This window comes from Vanrija pseudolonga, chromosome 2 (assembly GCF_020906515.1).
Source record: "Vanrija pseudolonga chromosome 2, complete sequence".
Taxonomy (NCBI): Eukaryota; Fungi; Basidiomycota; class Tremellomycetes; order Trichosporonales; family Trichosporonaceae; genus Vanrija; species Vanrija pseudolonga.
This window is the reverse complement of record NC_085850.1, coordinates 3,073,303-3,089,483: the sequence shown is the minus strand read 5'-3', so window position 1 is coordinate 3,089,483 and position 16,181 is coordinate 3,073,303. Positions and strand designations below refer to the sequence as shown.

Here is a 16,181-nt window from a genome sequence, read left to right as displayed (position 1 = left end):
TGTGGCAGTCAGTCTTCTTGGTGTGGCAAAGCCCAAAGTGGCACTCAAATCCAGCTTGCTCTGTTCACAATCTGCATCGCGTCTCTATGCGCATGGCATTCCCCAGTGCAATCCCTGGAAGCGCTGAGCGCCATGCGAAACAGTTCGATTATGCTCCAAGGGGGCCGATTCGCCGTTGAGCTGCTCGAGTGGCAGCGCCGACTTGGAGCTGGCGGCGCCGACAGTAGCCGGGGTCGTCGCGCTCAAGCCGCCAATGAGGTCGTCCATGGTTGAGCTGCCAACCATGAGCACCTCGAGGCCTGAGTGGCGGAAGGCGCGGTACACTTGCGCTGGGTCGAGAGTTGCGTCCGAGGCCGTGCTGTCGTCGTCGATCTCGTCGCGTGAGGAGTAGTAACACGCAGGCAAAGGCCACGACCAATCGGCGGCCGCAGCCACGTTATGGATGCTCTCGTCATGCCCGCCCTGGGCGTCGCTCTCGTCGCTCTCGTCATCGCTCTCGGTGTCGTCATCGCCGTTGTCGTCTGCATCGCAGCCCTCGTCGTCGTCGTCGGCAGCAGATCCCGCGTCGTCGCGCTGCAACAAGTCGTCGTTGGCGCTCGCTGCGCTCGAGCCGCGCCCACCGGCCTGTGTTGCGCGCCGGCGCTTGGCGGTCGTGGTATGCGTCCTGCGCGACGTTTGCGTAGCGCGCTTGCCCTTGGTGCTCGGCCCGGCACCACCCTGACCCCCGCGGTCGCTGTCGCCCGAGGCCGGCGCCGAGCGACCGTCGCCCGAGCCCGCCTTGCGCCTAGATCCCTTGCGCCACTTGCGGAGCTTGGTGCGTGCAAAGGCCGCGGCGGTGAGGGCGCGCTCGTCCTCTAAGAGGGGAAGCGTGTCCGTACTCGCAAGAGCGGCGAGCTGGCCCTCGGAAGACCCCGAGAAGCGCAGAAACGGCGCAGCCGCTGGCAAGTCGAGGAGTTGATGCCAGGCTGCCAAGGAGAACGCGCCAAGGACCGACACTGCGGCCCAGTCAATCGAGGACTCGCCCGAACCCGGCGCTGCACGGAGATCCCATGGGAGCTTGGTGGCAATCTGCGCGTTGCTCGTTGCGTCTAGCACATCGAGAAACTCGTCTGCCGCGAGACGACATTGCTGCCTGTCGCCCGCGTCGTCGGGCGCGACGTCCACCCCTCGCAGCTGCTCGACTGCGACCAGCTGGGGCGAGAGGGCGAACAACCGAACAAAGCGGGTCCTGAGCTGGTACAGCCCGAGCTGGGCACCAGTGAGCTCGTGCATCTGGGCGACGTAGAAAATGCACTGCAAGAGGCCCTTGATGGACTGCTCGACGTCAGACTTGAGCTCTACCGTGGCTGAGACGGTGAAGGTGGCCGGTATCGCCTCGCTCATGGTGGCCGCGAAAACGAAATCGGGCAGGCGGATGCCAGAATTGTCGTCGTCGGCGCGCCTGCGGGCCGTCTGTTGGAGTTGTACGGTCAATGGCGAAGGCGGGGCGGATGACGATGATGCAGAGGATGACGACGACGGCCGCACCTCGCTCAACCAGCGCACGACGCGCGTGAATAGGGCCACATCATGGAGCTGCGGGCCGTCGCGTACCCCAACACTGGCGAGGTCGAGTTGTCCCACGACAGAGACCTTGCCTGTGCGGTGGCGGTATGGCAGACTCAAGAAGGCGTCGAGGGCCGACCCGAACTGAAACTCCTTCATGCCCAAGCTGTCTGCCCTCAGAATGTCTTGCACCGTCAGAACGAGGGGGTCGTCGGGTGCAGCGTTCACGCCGTCGGGCAGGCGACGCGTGTATGCGCCCGGATTGGACGCGATCAGACCTTGGCGGAGGGGAGGGGCGCTTGCGGTGTGCGGCGGCGTGCGGGGGCCGTCCGTCGACGGCGATGAGTCGGTCGTGCGAGACGGCCTTCCTACGATGGGCGTGCGAGGGGGTCGAACCGGTGGGGGAGCACCCCACTGCTGGGGAGCGCTCATGGTGCAAAGGGAGTGGCTGTGTTCACGCCGGTGGAGCGACGAGAGGAGAGTGAGGTGAGTGATGATGTTAGCAAGTGGCAAAGTGGGCATGGCTGTTGTTTATGAAACAGTCCAAGCCGGACACCGCTCATTGTCATCATTGTACATCGTCCTGAATCGCACTGTTGTCTATCATGCTATCCCAGGTATCCCAGTCTAAGCGCGGGCAGCGCTGGGTGCCATCCTCTACCATCAACCTATACCACTTGTTCTGCTACCTCCCTTCTGCACCGTCCCCATTCACGCCTACCTCGCCGAGCCATTGCCGTCATGGCCGACGTGAGCAACCTTGCCGTCGTCGAGCGGAACATGGGCGGTATCCGCCAGATCGTCGGCCTGCTTGCGGACGTGCTCGAAGCGGGGTTCCATGCCGGCCTTGTCGACGAGCTTGCGCAGCAGGGGCCATAACTGGTCCGACGAGGATCCGGTGAGCGAGTGCAGGACGTCGGGGTACTCGTGTGCGAAGAACTGCACGTCAGTGGCAACGACGGAAATTGGCCCACCTCGAGCAGCGGCGCCGTCTGCTTGTAGTACGACTGCAGACGCTTGGAGAAGACCTCGGGCGTGTCGTCTGGGCGCTTGCTGAGCGGCTCGCCCGTCACGTCGTCCTTGCCGGGCACCTTGGGCGCCGAGTACGTGTCGTTGTAGACGCGGCCAGAGGGCAGGTGGACCCAGCGGGCTGGGGTGAGCCGAGTCACCAAGGATCGTGCCACTCACCTGCAATGCGCTGCATGATGACCGCGTCAGGGACGTTCAAGTTGACGACCATGTTGAAGGGGCGGCGCTGGGGCGTCAGCTGGCGCCGGCTGGACGGCCGTGCACGGCGTACCTGTTTCTGGAGGACCTCGTTGAGGAGCTGTCCCTGCTTGAGTGTGCGGGGGAAGCCGTCGATGATCCAGCTCTTGGCTATCAGCGCATGCATGCACGCGGGGCACATACCTGGCCGTGGTGGTGCTCGAGCTCGCCGACGACCATCTCGAGCATGAGCTCGTCGGATACGAGGCCTGGGGCAGCAGCGTCAGGAACCATCACTAACCGATGTTCTGTCCGCCCTGAGGCTGCCTTCCGTCTCACTCACCGCCGGTGCGCACAATCTCCTCGGCCTTCTTGCCGACGTCGCTCTTGGCTGCGATCTCCTGGCGCAGCAGGTCGCCAGTGGAAATGAAGGCAATGTCGTAGGCCTCGACGAGTCTGTGCGAGCGCCGAGGTCAGCCGTTGTGCCGAGGGCGTTGGTTCGGAACGGGAATGCGCGAGATACCCGAGAGCCCGACTCACTTTGCGCTCAACGTCCCCTGTTGCGCCCGTCAGCTACGCCCAGCACATCCAGTGGCGGTGCTCACCTTGCCAGAACCGGGCTTTCCAAACATGAGCAGACGGACTCCCTGCTCGCCGTCGTGGGCCGTCGGGGCGCGCTTTCCGTCCTGGACGTTCTGGCGCGCGGTCGCCATAACGCTCTCGACGAGCTTCTCATCGCGCCGGATCGCCGAGGTTGACAGCGCCGCGGCGCGCGGCGCAAAGCGAAGCGCATGGAGCGATGAAACGGCGCGCGGCGCGCGCCGCAGAGCTGCGATGGGGGCTCGGAGGGACATTGTGATGCGTAGCGATGGGGTGAAGTTGGGGATCAACAATGGTGGAGGGGGGCAGGTTACCCCGCACTCAATCTCCCCCAAGCCAACCGACCCGGCCCGGCGGGAGCATTTCTCACCTTTGCCACGTGACTCGACTTGACAATGACGGTCGAGCGAGCAGTTGGACAACCACTGACAACAAAAGTCGAGCCGCTCCATCGTACATTCTCTTCCAACACCATGAGCGCGAGCGTCAAGGCCAAGGAGAAGGAACACCCGGAATACTACGAGAAGGGCTTCTTCCGGTACGATGTGCTACCGCAAAACAGCTTTTCCGCGCGTGGCTTGGACGTGAGTGACTCTCTCAAGCCGCGCTGACCTGACCCCAGGCGCCAAAGTTTGGAGATCGCGTGCGCGAGGTGCGCGGGAGCCCCAGCCTGATCCGCGCGCTGGCGTGGAACTGCGACGGTCGCAAGGTGGCGTCGGGGTCCGAGTTTGGCGGACTGAGGATACACGACGTCGTGCCGGTGCCACGGGCTGCAGACGGCACGCCGACGCCGCATGCCGTCGAAGTGCGCGACAGGCCGGTCCTGTTACCATCGATGGGCAAGTCGCCGCACCACGGTCATGTCGCCACACTCGCCTGGTCGCCAAAGGACCCGCGCATCCTCGTCTCGGGGTGCAAGAGCACGAGCGGCGGCGTCGTGTGCGTGTGGGACATTGGCACGCCTTCGGCTCCCGTCGCGACGTTCAAGATCTTGGGCGACGTGCTGCACGTCGCGTTCCACCCATCTGGACGGCAGTTTGCGGCTGTCTGCCCTCGCTCCACGCGCGACGAGGTCTTCTTCTATTGGCTTGTTGAGCGAGACGGCAGCGAGAAGTGGGAGCAGCGGATCGACATTGTCATGGGCGGCGCGGGGATCGACATTGGCGTCGAGGAGGTGAGTGTGGTTTGAGGGGTGTGCTGACGCCAGGTCAATGCACTGAGGTTTTGGCCTGGCGGTGACGCAGTCTTGGCTGTGTCAAACGACGGGTCGCTCAACTCGTGGAAGTATCCCGTGGAGGAGCGGCCTCCGCTCGTGGACGAGCGTCCGAAGAAGAGAAGCCGTGTGGCGTCGCCTGTGACGAGACAGCCGTCACCGGATACGCCAGATCCCGAGGCCAAGGCGGAGCGCGCGACACCGGAGGACGACCGCGAGGGCGAGGGCGAGGGCGAGGGCGAGGGCGAGGATGGAAGAGCGACCCCAGCGCCTGCCGATGCGCCACAGGAGGCAGAGGGTGACGCTGCGGTGGACCCCGAGGCAGCAGAAGAGACCGAGGCAAAGGGGGAGCCCACGGGTGACGCCGACGAGGCAAAGGCCGACTCCGCCGACTCCGCCGACACCGACGGCGACGTCAAGATGGGCTCAGCGTCGCCCACCAAGGCGAACGGCACGGCGCCGCCAACACCAGCCGACACGCCCGCCCCGACAGCCCCGCCGACCGCCGCACCGAGCAGACAGCCGACACCGGCGCCCGCGACCCCCGCGACCCCCGCGGCAGACGACAAAGCCGTGGCGGACGAAAAGGCCGCCAAGGAGGCGGCGGCCAAGGCCGCTGCGGCTGCCGAGCTCGAGCGCCGCAAGCACCGCCAGCTGGACAAGGGCTTCCGGCAGGTGATCCACGTGTCGAGTTTGCTGGCGTTGGCGGTGGACCCGTTGGGCCGGTGAGTGGAGCTCGTCAGTTCTATTCCTGCCTAGCTCACACCCCAGCTTTTTTGCCCTCGGAGGCAACGACGCCCGCGTCAGCCTCATCGACACGGTCGACTGGATCGTGCAGCGCACCTTTGACGAGCCGGTCGGCGCGATCAGACAGGCGGCGTTCTCGCCCGACGGCGAGTTCCTGGCCGTGGGCGGCGACGACCCGAACATCTACGTGCTGTCCGTGTTTGCGCGGACCGTCGTCAAGAAGATTCCCGTCACGCCGACTGTCAACGCGCTTGCATGGCACCCGACGCGCAACGTGCTGGCGTGGAGCACCAACCACAAGCCCGGCACGACGTGGTACTATCTGAGCCAGGAGTAGCGTCGGAGCATGCGTCCCATTTGTAGTACTACAGTGATACAACCATTCTAGAGCGCTATACAGCCTACTTGTCCAGCGCCTCCTGGACGTCGCGCAGCCGCCCGCGGATGCTCTTGCGCGTGTCGCCGCCGAGCTCCTCGAGCAGGGCCATCATCTTGCGTATCCGCGAGTTTACCTTGGGGAGCTTTTGCCTGTTCTCCTGCAGTGCCTCGGAGAAGAGGGTCCAGGTGCGGAGGTCGCGTGCGAAGGTGTAGGTCTGGGGGTGAGCACAACCTTTGGCGGCATCACTCACCGGCAGCGCCTCTGCGCCGATCTGTCCAGCCGCCACACTCCACACGCTCATGATCACCAAGTCGAGCGTCGCGTTGGCAACATACTCATCGACGTCGCCCACGCCGCCGGGCACGCTGCGCAGCTCCTTGGTCGAGAAGCGGCGTACGAGCGCCTCGGCCTGCGCGACGGGCCGCGCGTCCTCGGCGCGAATAATCAACGCGAGGTCGTGCACCGAGCGGTGGAGCCACGCGTCGCCCTCTGACATGATGAGCACTTGGAGGTACGATGACAGCAGGTTGGACTGCTGGCTTGGCAGGAGGGCATTGTCGATCGCGAGCTTGAGGTTTGCACGGAGCATCTTGAGCGTGTTCTGGACCTCCTTCTTCTTGAAGTCGTCCTCTTCGAGCTGGTTGACGTAGCTTGCGGCGTCAGCTTGCCTCTCAGCCGGCGCGCTTACCGTGAAAACGCGCCAATGAGCAGAATCACAATCTCGCGATGGCTCGGCCCGATGCGCGCAGCGTAGATAATAGGAAAGTCCGTCGCGTTCTTCTGAAGCAGCAGATTAAACGCGTGGTCGCGCACGCGCATGATAAAGTCGATGTTGCGCTTATCGATGGCCTGGTACAGCTCGTACGCCTGGGGCGGGCGTGCAAACCCCGCGCTCGACGCCTTGCCGCCCGCCTTGGTGCTCTCAATCTTCTTGAGCATGGCCGCCCACGACCCCATGTCCTCCTTTGCTGGCGCGCGCTCGACGCGGTGCCGCTCGTCCTGCAGCGCCTCAGCGAGCGCCTTCTCGCGCGCGAGCTGTGCGCGCTGCCGGCCGAGCTCGAGCTCGCTCTCTGCCCTGCTCTCAGCCTCGATGCTCAGGCTCGCCGGCAGGGGGTGGATAAACACCGGGCTGCTGGCCACGGCCGACCGTAGCGGCGGGCTCGCGGGGTGCGCGTGGTCGATTATCTGCGGCGCGGGGCGCACTGCCCTCCGGCCGGGCGACACCGCCCCCGCGCGCGGCGACAGCGAGTCGAGGAGCGGGTTGTAGTTGTACGACATGGGTGTGTGGGAGGAGGAGGTGGAACGCGCGCCGCGCGTTGTTGTTCTGTCCGTCGGATAGGAAGGAGGCAGACACACAGCACAGCCGCCGCCCAGCGGCGGTGTGGCCCGCCGCTTGCGGGGACCCCGCGTCACGGGACACGGCTTCTGGATTATTTCGAGCGCCATGGCCGCTGGCGCCATCACAAACCGCGGCCACGACGACTTTTCCGCAGAGCGCGGGCCGCCTCTTGCCCCATCACTCCCACCATGACCGTCATCACAGCGACAATACCGAGCGCGAGCGTCCCGGAGGACAAGCAGCGCGCGGCGCGCGCACGCACCGGCTCGGTGTCGTCGACCGACTCCAACGCCGCCCTGCCGTCCTTCGAGGCGCTCGCGCCCCCGCGCCCCCCGACGACGACGCACGAGGAAGAGGTCGCGATCGCTGTCCCCGGGGCGGCGGACGTGCGCCTCAAGGTCGACGCCGGGCCGGGGTGCGGCGGCATCGCATGGCCTGCTGGCGAGGTGAGTGGTGGTCACGGTCGCAACAACAGCACATCACGCGCCAGGCACGATTACTAACCACTCTTCTTAGGTCCTCACACGGTACATTGCGCACCGGCACGCGCGGGCGCCAGAACACCTGCGCGGCAAGACGGTGCTCGAGCTCGGCTCGGGGACCGGGCTCGTCGGCCTCGCGGCTGCGATGCTCGAGCCTGAAGCCGACGTCTGGGTGACTGACCAGGAGTGGGTTGGCGTGCAAGTCCTTGATAAGCTGGCTGACTCGCCTCCCAGCATCCTCCTCGACCTCATGCGCCAGAACGCAGAGCTCAACCTCCCTGGAGCGGGTAATATCCATGTTGAGGAGCTGAGCTGGGGCGAGGACTTGCCGGCTGCCATTCCTACTGCCAGCGTCGACGTGATCCTCGCCGCGGACTGTGTCTACTTTGAGGTGGGTATTGACATGCCTATGTTTGCACCCGCTCACGCTGCAGCCCGCGTTCCCCCTCCTCGTCAAGACCCTCTGCGACCTCGCCCCTCTCGGCAAGGACATTGAGATCCTCTTCTGCTACAAGAAGCGGAGAAAGGTGAGCCGTGCGGAGGCGGTGGCGCCAGCACAGCGCTCACACCCACACCCCAGGCCGACAAGCGCTTCTTCGCACTCCTCAAGAAGCACTTTGACTCGATCGTCGTCGAAGACGACAAGGAAGGCGAGCGGGAAAAGTACAATCGCGAGGGGGTCATGTTGTGGCGCCTTCGTCGGAGGCGCTAGACTGGGTCTGGTCTCTCTCTCTTCTATTGATTGCGCCTTCGGCCTTGCCTCCGTCGGATCGTCGGACCTTCTGGACTCGGGCGAGACGTCGGATCGACTGGCATGGCGCTCGCGACGGCGCTTCGCAACAGGTCACGAGCAAGTTGAGCATAAAGCATTACGGCAAACATTGTATTCTGGGGCTTGTATTCACGTTTATTCATGGATTGAGTGGTCTTGGGCGGATGTCGCTGGTGGCCCGGCGGCAATCTAGATGGATGTTGGGGTATGGCGGCGGTCGTCTAGGTGGTCGCCAGGTCATTGAGTCGCCCTGATTGCGAGGTACAGATAACAAGCAAGGATCTGGGCTGGATCACGACGGCGCAGTGGCGCAGATTGTTGCACTGTCGCACAGTGTCGAGTCTGAATGGAACAAGACGACGACGGCGACGCAGATCAACAAACACAACGTCGAGCGTCGAGAAGCCTCACCCAATGGTTGTCGCCACAGGCACGTGTGTGTGTGTCAGTGTTCCTTCTTCACCTCCACCCGTCCACACACGCCACACGAGGTGCCCTCGGACCTCGGCACACGGGACGCAGCCACGACACATTCAATGAGCAGGTCGAGCAGGCCGAGCAGCAAGTCGATGGCGTGTCGAGCGTTGAGTGGCCAGAATACCGCATGGTACACACCCGCCCTCTTTCTACGCAGAGTTAATTTCGGAAGTAAAGTCTCTTTGGGGTTTCCGAGTCGCTCACTGGCGAGCGGACGAAGAAGTCGTCAGCTGTCCGAAGGAATGTATGCGGCGACAAGGATGAGCGAGGACGAGGCCGCAAGGAGATCTGTAGCAAGAGGCCTCTCTGCCCGCGCGCTAACCAGACAGAAATCCCGAATCGCAAAAGTAAAGAAAGACGCATCAGTGCCTTGCAGATGGCCGCGGTAAGTAGACGAACTTTTGGCGTTGTGGGGGTCACGGGCTCTGCAGCAACTGAACAAGGATCAGGCTTAACAACTCACCGCAGCGAGCCCCGCAACCGACACTTGTGGCCAGGAATAATCAGCGCCGCTGGGTGGGGAGAGCCAGAGCTGGCGTCACCCGACGCTCACCCGCCAGGCGGCGGCGCGGGCCGCACCGACGTGTCTGTGCGCTGCAACCTTCTGTTTCGCATCGCAAGCGAATTCTCGGAAGGGAGGTAGGTATATGCAAAGGCAAAGCATCAGCGGCGTAGAGGGCGCCAGGGGCTGTAGGGGGGTGCATGGTTGACTGCGCGGGGGAGGAGTCACCGTGCAGGGAAGGTCTAGTTAGCATGTGCCGCCTACGATGACATCAGACCCCGCTACAGTGGTGGTCACCCGCCCAGCAGGCCTTGCTTGGCCTTGACCGCCTCCGCCGCCACCGCCGTCGCGTTCGACGCCATATATTCACGCCGACGTGTGCGGCGCGCCATTCCGCGGCCCATATTGAATCGTCGGGGTAGAGATGCAGATCGCAGCGGAGGCGAGGGACAAGTGCAGCAGGACACGGTGAGTATGCATCGTCGTCGTCCGTGTTTGGTGTGTCTTGTCCTTGCGTGACACACTTTGGGTGAGAAAGTGGCCGTCTGCTGGGTGGTGGGTGGCTCAGGGTTTAAACGGGCGGCAAGGAACCAGGCATGTCAGAGTGTTGATCGAGGAGGCATAACACAAAGTCTCGGCATCCAACCCGACCTCCTCTGCTGCACTCAAAAGAGCCGACTCGCATCTCACACACAACACTCCCCCTCTCCGTGCATCACCACTCATCACATCGCATCACATACAACCCCCATGTCCACATCTCTGTCGGCGTGTCTAGACGTTGACGCTGCACCGCGCGACAACGACGACCTCGACGACCTTGGCATTGACCACAACAACAACAACAACACACTCCACCACCACACAACCCCACGGCATCTACCCCGCGGCATGACCCCACTCCTCTGCACCACCACCCCGCCACCGCTCACGCCGTCGCCTCCCCGGCTGACGGCCTCGCCATCCTCGTCATCCTCGTCGAGCTCGTACACATCCCTCTGTGCACCGGCGTCCGAGCCCATGCGCCGCAGCCTAGCGAGCATCGGGTACGTCCGTGCGCCGCTCGCCGCCGTCGACATGGCCCGCAGCCCCTCCTCGCAAGGGGTGGACGGCAACCCGTTTGCGGGGCGCGAGTCGCCTCTCCCTCCGCAGCGCCGAGCGAGCGCGCGCGGCGGCGAGGCCCTCGAGCTCGCGTTCCACCCCGCCGCCACCGAGTCCGCCGAGCCAGAGTCGCCGCCGCCCAGCGCCGCACTGCACGACCCACACCTGCACCCAACAAACCACCACCATACGATCCCCCTGCGCCGGCGCACCACACCCCGCGCGTTCCTCGCAGCCCAGAACGACGTGAGTTTACATTCTAGTCACGCCTACGCGCCTGTTGTGCATGCGTGGATCGGTGGCTTGTTTCGCGTGCCCCGGAACCAGTGTCTGAATTGGCCGTGCCACCTGTCCGTCCACAATCACATGCACATGCACTCGCCGCCCGCAGCTGCGGTGTTTGCGTCGTCGCGCGTTTCGTTTATGCGTGACGATGATCGATTCTAGGCTCCCACACACCTACCTCCTCGCTCGACACGACCTGACCACTACACACAGACACCACGCACTCGTACTCGCGGACTGTCGGCGCCCCCGCTTCGCGCGCCGAGCTCGCCCCGCGCCGACACCCGTGCTGGGAAGGCATACCTTTCTCTGCGGGTACAAAACAGTCTGGGCTCGATCCGCGCGCTCCCCTGGCGTCAGGACGCGCCATGACGAGGCGAGGGCCGAGCCTTCACGATCATAACGACTAAACTGTACATTACGATGCCGAGCTGGACTCGCTCGCCCTTCTGGATTCACTGGCCTCTCTTGATCACGACACGGCAACGAATACAACGCCTCACGCACGATTCTTTACGCGCTGCAACGACTCCTGCACCAACAATACACGCTACGCCTTTGCACCGCACCTCCTTCTCCGCGACATGACCCCGCTCTGCCCCAGACAAGGGGCTGCGCATCTGTTTCCCAAGCCGCAAGCCGCCTTTTGTCTAGGCACCGGACATCGACTGCCACCAAACCAACACGACACACGAATCAGAACGACAGAACACTTTGACACGCACCGGACGTTGACCTGCCGACCCCTGCTAGTGCCCATCTGGTATGGCGCTAGCCAATGCTATAACCCACACCCCTACTGATATCTCGCCCCGCGGGCAGACACAACTGTTTGTAGCACGTAATACACTTGCCATGCATGCGCTCGGCTTTGCATTCCGTTGACCGCCCAAATATATCGAGCCCCGAACGAGCCGCGGCATGGCCCAACCATCTCTGCTGCCGCCGCATAATCGCCCCGCAGGTCAAGTGGCGCGTCCGTCCTCGTCGGCATTCGACCTCGCGGCGGCGGGGTCAGCAGGATCAACATCATCTCGGGGCGGCCCGACGCGCTGAGCGTGCCGAGCATCGGCATGAGGCGTGTCAACAGTGCTGCTGAATGTAAACTAAACGTATTGCAGGCACGCATGTCGGCAGATCACGCATGTGGGTGGCCAGATTGGCCAGCTGCCAGGCCAGGCTCGAGCGCGCTCACACGCTCGATCTAGATGCCTCGCGAAGAAGACGGTGGGCGACTGTGCTCGCTCCTGATATTGCCACCTTGCTCTGCAGGCCCGTCCGACTCGCATTGGGCACAACCTCGCCGTGGCCATGGGCCGTCGTCCCTCCGGTGGGCAGGCGTGGGCAAGCTGGGTACCGCCGGTGCCGGCGCCACGGGGCAGCCTAAACCATGGTGTGTGTAACCGTGCAAGTAGGGGGTGAGTAGCCTTGCCCTGTTGCCTTGAATGGCATTACTCCGTGACACGGGGTACTCGCTATTCTAATCTCCTCCTGGGCTCCTGAATGGAACCTTGGTCGAAGCTTACTCTGATTCATCACAGCAAATTACAACGTTTCAAGGTCGAGGGGACTGACTAGTCTATGTATTAGGACTAGGGCCTCCCTATTGGACCCTAATAAGCGGCGGGCGACCCGACAACAGTCGTCGAGGCGACGAGTCGTAGCTCCCAGTAGCTCCCAAGATAGGACGTATCGCTACGTAGAGTTCAGCAAGATACAACTTATCGCCAAGCTCCCAGCAGACTATGCCCCGCCCACTCGGGAGGGCCGACTCGGATGCTGTTTCCAGACAGAGTCGACTGCGGACGACGAGGCAAGGACCGACGTGGACCCCGGCGACTTGCCATAGTGAGGCGCATGCATCTCGGGATGCGGCTTCTCGAGGGGACCGGGGTGTCGTCGGGCCCAACATTGTCGGGCGAACGTGCCAACCCGACCTCGGTGACTCAGAACCCCTAGCGTTAAACACTGATCCTGCTAACTCTAACTCCACTTCCGACCCGTGGCATTCAGATGGCATTGATATGTACAACTATGACTCTACTACGACGCGAGTGACTCGGCGAGGCGCTCCTCAAGCTCGCTTGGGCCCTGGAAGCGCTTACGCCCGTCAACGAGCCACGTCACGCCGCACATGATGAACACGATCCCGACGACGAGGACGACCCAGTTCATCTCGCTGCCCGAGTTGACGGGGATGATGGGCGGGAACATGAAGCAGATGGTGGTGACGGCGAGGAAGACGAGGGCGAGGGCGTTGATCGGGCGGCGCCAGCGGCCGAGGTTCCAGCGCGCGTCGCGGTCGTACCCCTGGAAGGCTTTCTCGCCACGCAGGCACGCAAGCAAGATGGGCACAAAGTACGAGATCTGCAGCAGCACCACCGAGCTCGACAGGATGGCGTTGAGCGCGACCGCCGAGCCGAGGTTGATGAGCCCGAAGACGACGACCCAGAAGGTGCAGAAGATGATGGACCACACGGGGACCTTGAGCGTCGGGTGCACTGGCGCGAGGAAGCGGGACAGCTGGCCCACGCCGCGGTCACGCGCGAGCGTGAGCAGCATGCGCGAGCTGACCGTGATGAGCACCTGCTGGACAAAGACAAACGCCATGAGGTTGAACATGATCAGGCAGGTCGCGCCGACGCGGCTGCGCGTAGCCTGGTAGTAGATTGTGAGCAGCGGCCCGGTCGTCGCGCCCGAGTTGAGCACGTCGTCAAACGACGTCAGGCAGAACAGCAGTACGATCATGAACAGCCACGAGGTGACCGTGCCCATGATAACAGCCGACACCATGACCTGCGGCGCGTTCTTCTTGGGGGCGGGCATCTCCTCGATCATGTGCGTCGCGGCGTCGAACCCAGTGAGCCCAAACACAGACTGCAGCAGGCCCATGATGAAGGCCATGCCGTTCGGCCAGCCCGTCTCGTTTGTCCACTGTGCAAAGACGGCCTTGGCGGGCTGGTAGTCGCCGCGCGAGCACACGAGGCACACGATGATGACCGTCACGATGCCGACCATGCTCCACAGGCCAGCAAACTTGTCAATGTGCGGCAGGAGGCGCACGCTGAAGATGTTCAGCACGAACGACTGCAGCAGGATGCCAATGTAGATCAGGAACCCCTGCCACGCCTGCGCCGAGTAGCTCGGGTGCCAGAGCGAGATGATGCCGGTCACGAAGGTGCTGCCGAGCGCGGCGGCCGTGGCGGCGAGCGCGACCCAGCCCGCGGTCGCCATCCAGCCGGTGAAGAAGGCCAGGCTGTTACGGTTACTCTCGGGCGCGAGGATGTCTGGGCGAGTTAGCATGCGGCCCCAGCGCCCCAACCTACATGCCCAGTCGTACTGCCCGCCGGAGAGAGGGAGGAAGTGGCAGATCTCGGCGCTGACGTCAGTCCTGGCTGGTAGGTCACGACTTACAGTGAGACACACATGAGCATCGTGCCGACGGCGGACACGAGCAGGCCCCAGACCATGGACACGGAGCCGCCAGAGGGGAGCACGAGCGAGAGGCTGGGGCGTGAGCTGGTGCGCGGTACGGGGGGACTTACGAGCCAGACCTGCACAACGGCGGTCGTGTGAGCTTGTTGCTTACGCCCCGGATGTCCGGATCTCTGTCCCGGCGAAAACGTACATTGCTGCGGGTCAGCCCCATTTCCGGTCGACGACGCCACCCACCAGTCCAGCTATTCAGCAGCGTGAACGCCAGTCCCAGGCTGGCAAGGAAGGAAAAGTTGCGCTCGAGGTGCACCTCGTTCTCGACGACAGAGTGCACGCGCGCCGTGTGGCGCGCGGTCGCCTTGGCCGCGTCGGCCGCCTTCTCGTCGTGCACGTCGGCGTGGAGGTGTTCGTCGCTCGAGGCCATTGTGTGGGGGGAGTGTGAGCGGGGCAGGGCGGGGCCTCGGTCCTGGCTTAAGTACACAGCGAGCAAGCTGTATTCTACTGCGCCTCACTGACGCCGCCGGCCCCACGACCACTCTTCGCCCACCTATGATGTCGTTGTTGTCTGTCCACCTGGCCACCTGCCTCGGTTAGATGTATTTTGGGACCTGGCCGACCTGGCGGCTGGGAATGTGGAGGCGGCAAGGCGGCCAGCCCCGCGGCGTGGCCTGCCGTGAGCCTACCTCCTGTATCTGACCCGCCCCGGGTCAGCAGATATCCCAGAGAACATTGCGCCAATAAGCGGTCGCTACGGCCTGAGTCGGGTGCCGGAACCCAGAATAGCTGTGGATGCAAAAATGAGTGGCACAGTTCCGTGGGTGTTGCCGACCCCACCACCGCGGCCACCCCGCGGCCAGGCATTGACGCCCACTCCTCGGCGGGTGGGCTGCCGAAACCCGTGTAGCGATCGGATGTTGCAGGAGGCATGGAGGTGGGTCCGACCGAGACTGGGGAGGAGTGGCTCCCGACCCACATCCCGAAGTTAGACACAAGCTACATGGCACTGGAGATAAAGGTATCACGGTAGAAGTACACCCTCAGCCATCACCACTGACGGTCAGCGCCGACCCACCGCTCGACTCACTCGTGATCATGACATTGATCGGGTCGCCCTTCTTGATACCACGGGAGAGGATCGAGTCGTCGTCATGCAGGGCAGCGTCGTTGTGCGAGAGGCTGGGGTGAGCGTGGCTCGCACAGACCTTACCTAACGATGTCGGGATCGTATCCAAACGAGTCACGCAAGTACGCCTGCCGTCAGCAACACCAAGCCCTCACTCACCTTGATGTCCCCAGCATCGGTTCGGGGCCGGACCCACACCCTGACACTGGTCGGCTGCATCTCGCCGTCGAGCCCACGGAGCGCGATCTTGAAGTACCCCCGCGGGCCGGGGTCGCGGTCTGGGTTCAGCGCGCGCTGTGGGTGGTGCTTACACTTTGCGCGGCGGATGCGCGTAAAGTCGACGGCGCACGCGATACGGGCGTCGGTGTCTGCGAGGAGGTCGTTGTGGCTTCGGGCATACGGGTGGGAGGACGGAACTCTGCCTCGCCCCCGCCTGGCGGAGGAGCTGGTGTATCGGCTAGCCGAGGGGTTGACGTCTAGTGCCGCGGAGCCGGGTCGGACCTCGAGCACTGCCGCGGAAGGGCGGACGTCGAGCACTGAGGCGGCAGGGCGGACGTCGATCACAGAGGCGAGGGGAGTGCCTTGTGTCGAGTCCATTGGGGTATCAAAGATCTCGTTGGTCCACGCGTTGAACTCGGCCAGCTCGGCCTCGGTGATGGGATTGGAGAAATCTGGGACGTCGACGAGGTTGAGACCAGCCAACTGGTCGACAGGGATCTCGCTGGACATTGTGGAGCTCAGAGGGGTCAAGAAGGTAGTGGACGTGAGCAAGATGAGTCGGTGAGTGAGTGGGTAGAGAGACGAGGTCAAGATGGAAGAAGGAAGACGAGGTGAGGGAAGTGGGGAGGGAGATCGAGGAAGCGGATTGCGGCGGCGTTGAAATGCGTCCATTGGGTGTCGCGATGGGCAGGCTTCTTCTCCTCCAAGATGAAGAGAGTTAATCCAGAAGTGAGGTCCTGCAAGAGATAGAGGCGT

The 16,181-nt window shown here is 63.6% G+C and overlaps 8 protein-coding genes across 9 annotated transcripts; 3 read left to right on the top strand and 5 right to left on the bottom strand.

The window, feature by feature from the left end:
* Window positions 1–84: 84 nt before the first annotated feature.
* On the bottom strand, window positions 85–1,977 carry LOC62_02G002952 (uncharacterized protein; the record flags this gene model as incomplete). Its single annotated transcript, XM_062769479.1, has 1 exon — window positions 85–1,977. One exon carries the CDS (start codon window positions 1,975–1,977, stop codon window positions 85–87), a length of 1,893 nt encoding a protein of 630 aa, XP_062625463.1.
* Window positions 1,978–2,111: 134 nt separating this feature from the next.
* Ak3 (GTP:AMP phosphotransferase AK3, mitochondrial) lies at window positions 2,112–3,634 on the bottom strand. The gene is made up of 7 exons (XM_062769478.1): window positions 3,357–3,634; window positions 3,292–3,308; window positions 3,095–3,207; window positions 2,956–3,020; window positions 2,734–2,917; window positions 2,520–2,695; window positions 2,112–2,484 (listed from the first exon to the last, which is right to left on the bottom strand). Exons 1-7 carry the CDS (start codon window positions 3,603–3,605, stop codon window positions 2,263–2,265), a joined length of 1,026 nt encoding a protein of 341 aa, XP_062625462.1. The 5' UTR covers window positions 3,606–3,634; the 3' UTR covers window positions 2,112–2,262.
* Window positions 3,635–3,820: 186 nt separating this feature from the next.
* On the top strand, window positions 3,821–5,701 carry THO3 (THO complex subunit 3). The gene is made up of 4 exons (XM_062769477.1): window positions 3,821–3,935; window positions 3,974–4,525; window positions 4,559–5,289; window positions 5,336–5,701. The coding sequence occupies exons 1-4, from the start codon at window positions 3,825–3,827 to the stop codon at window positions 5,646–5,648; spliced, it is 1,707 nt and encodes a 568-aa protein (XP_062625461.1). The 5' UTR covers window positions 3,821–3,824; the 3' UTR covers window positions 5,649–5,701.
* An 11-nt stretch (window positions 5,702–5,712) lies between these two features.
* Window positions 5,713–6,968, bottom strand: LOC62_02G002949 (uncharacterized protein; the record flags this gene model as incomplete). Its single annotated transcript, XM_062769476.1, has 2 exons — window positions 5,713–6,340; window positions 6,379–6,968. The coding sequence occupies 2 exons, from the start codon at window positions 6,966–6,968 to the stop codon at window positions 5,713–5,715; spliced, it is 1,218 nt and encodes a 405-aa protein (XP_062625460.1).
* A 229-nt stretch (window positions 6,969–7,197) lies between these two features.
* On the top strand, window positions 7,198–8,444 carry EFM6 (Protein-lysine N-methyltransferase EFM6). Its single transcript, XM_062769475.1, has 5 exons — window positions 7,198–7,475; window positions 7,546–7,697; window positions 7,746–7,902; window positions 7,946–8,038; window positions 8,092–8,444. The coding sequence occupies exons 1-5, from the start codon at window positions 7,218–7,220 to the stop codon at window positions 8,221–8,223; spliced, it is 792 nt and encodes a 263-aa protein (XP_062625459.1). The 5' UTR covers window positions 7,198–7,217; the 3' UTR covers window positions 8,224–8,444.
* Window positions 8,445–9,959: 1,515 nt separating this feature from the next.
* Window positions 9,960–11,518, top strand: LOC62_02G002947 (uncharacterized protein). Its single transcript, XM_062769474.1, has 2 exons — window positions 9,960–10,609; window positions 10,862–11,518. The coding sequence occupies exons 1-2, from the start codon at window positions 10,013–10,015 to the stop codon at window positions 11,018–11,020; spliced, it is 756 nt and encodes a 251-aa protein (XP_062625458.1). The 5' UTR covers window positions 9,960–10,012; the 3' UTR covers window positions 11,021–11,518.
* Window positions 11,519–12,673: 1,155 nt separating this feature from the next.
* HNM1_4 (Choline transport protein) lies at window positions 12,674–14,507 on the bottom strand (the record flags this gene model as incomplete). 2 transcript variants are annotated; one of them, XM_062769472.1, is made up of 5 exons in its annotated part: window positions 12,674–13,935; window positions 13,975–14,027; window positions 14,063–14,155; window positions 14,194–14,280; window positions 14,317–14,507. In XM_062769472.1, 5 exons carry the CDS (start codon window positions 14,505–14,507, stop codon window positions 12,692–12,694), a joined length of 1,668 nt encoding a protein of 555 aa, XP_062625456.1. In that variant the 3' UTR covers window positions 12,674–12,691. The 2 variants fall into 2 exon arrangements, with proteins under 2 accessions (XP_062625456.1, XP_062625457.1); XM_062769473.1 differs by lacking the exon at window positions 14,194–14,280.
* Window positions 14,508–14,673: 166 nt separating this feature from the next.
* Window positions 14,674–15,935, bottom strand: LOC62_02G002945 (uncharacterized protein; the record flags this gene model as incomplete). The annotated part of the gene is made up of 5 exons (XM_062769471.1): window positions 14,674–14,700; window positions 14,918–15,030; window positions 15,168–15,259; window positions 15,291–15,334; window positions 15,366–15,935. The coding sequence occupies 5 exons, from the start codon at window positions 15,933–15,935 to the stop codon at window positions 14,674–14,676; spliced, it is 846 nt and encodes a 281-aa protein (XP_062625455.1).
* Window positions 15,936–16,181: the final 246 nt, after the last annotated feature.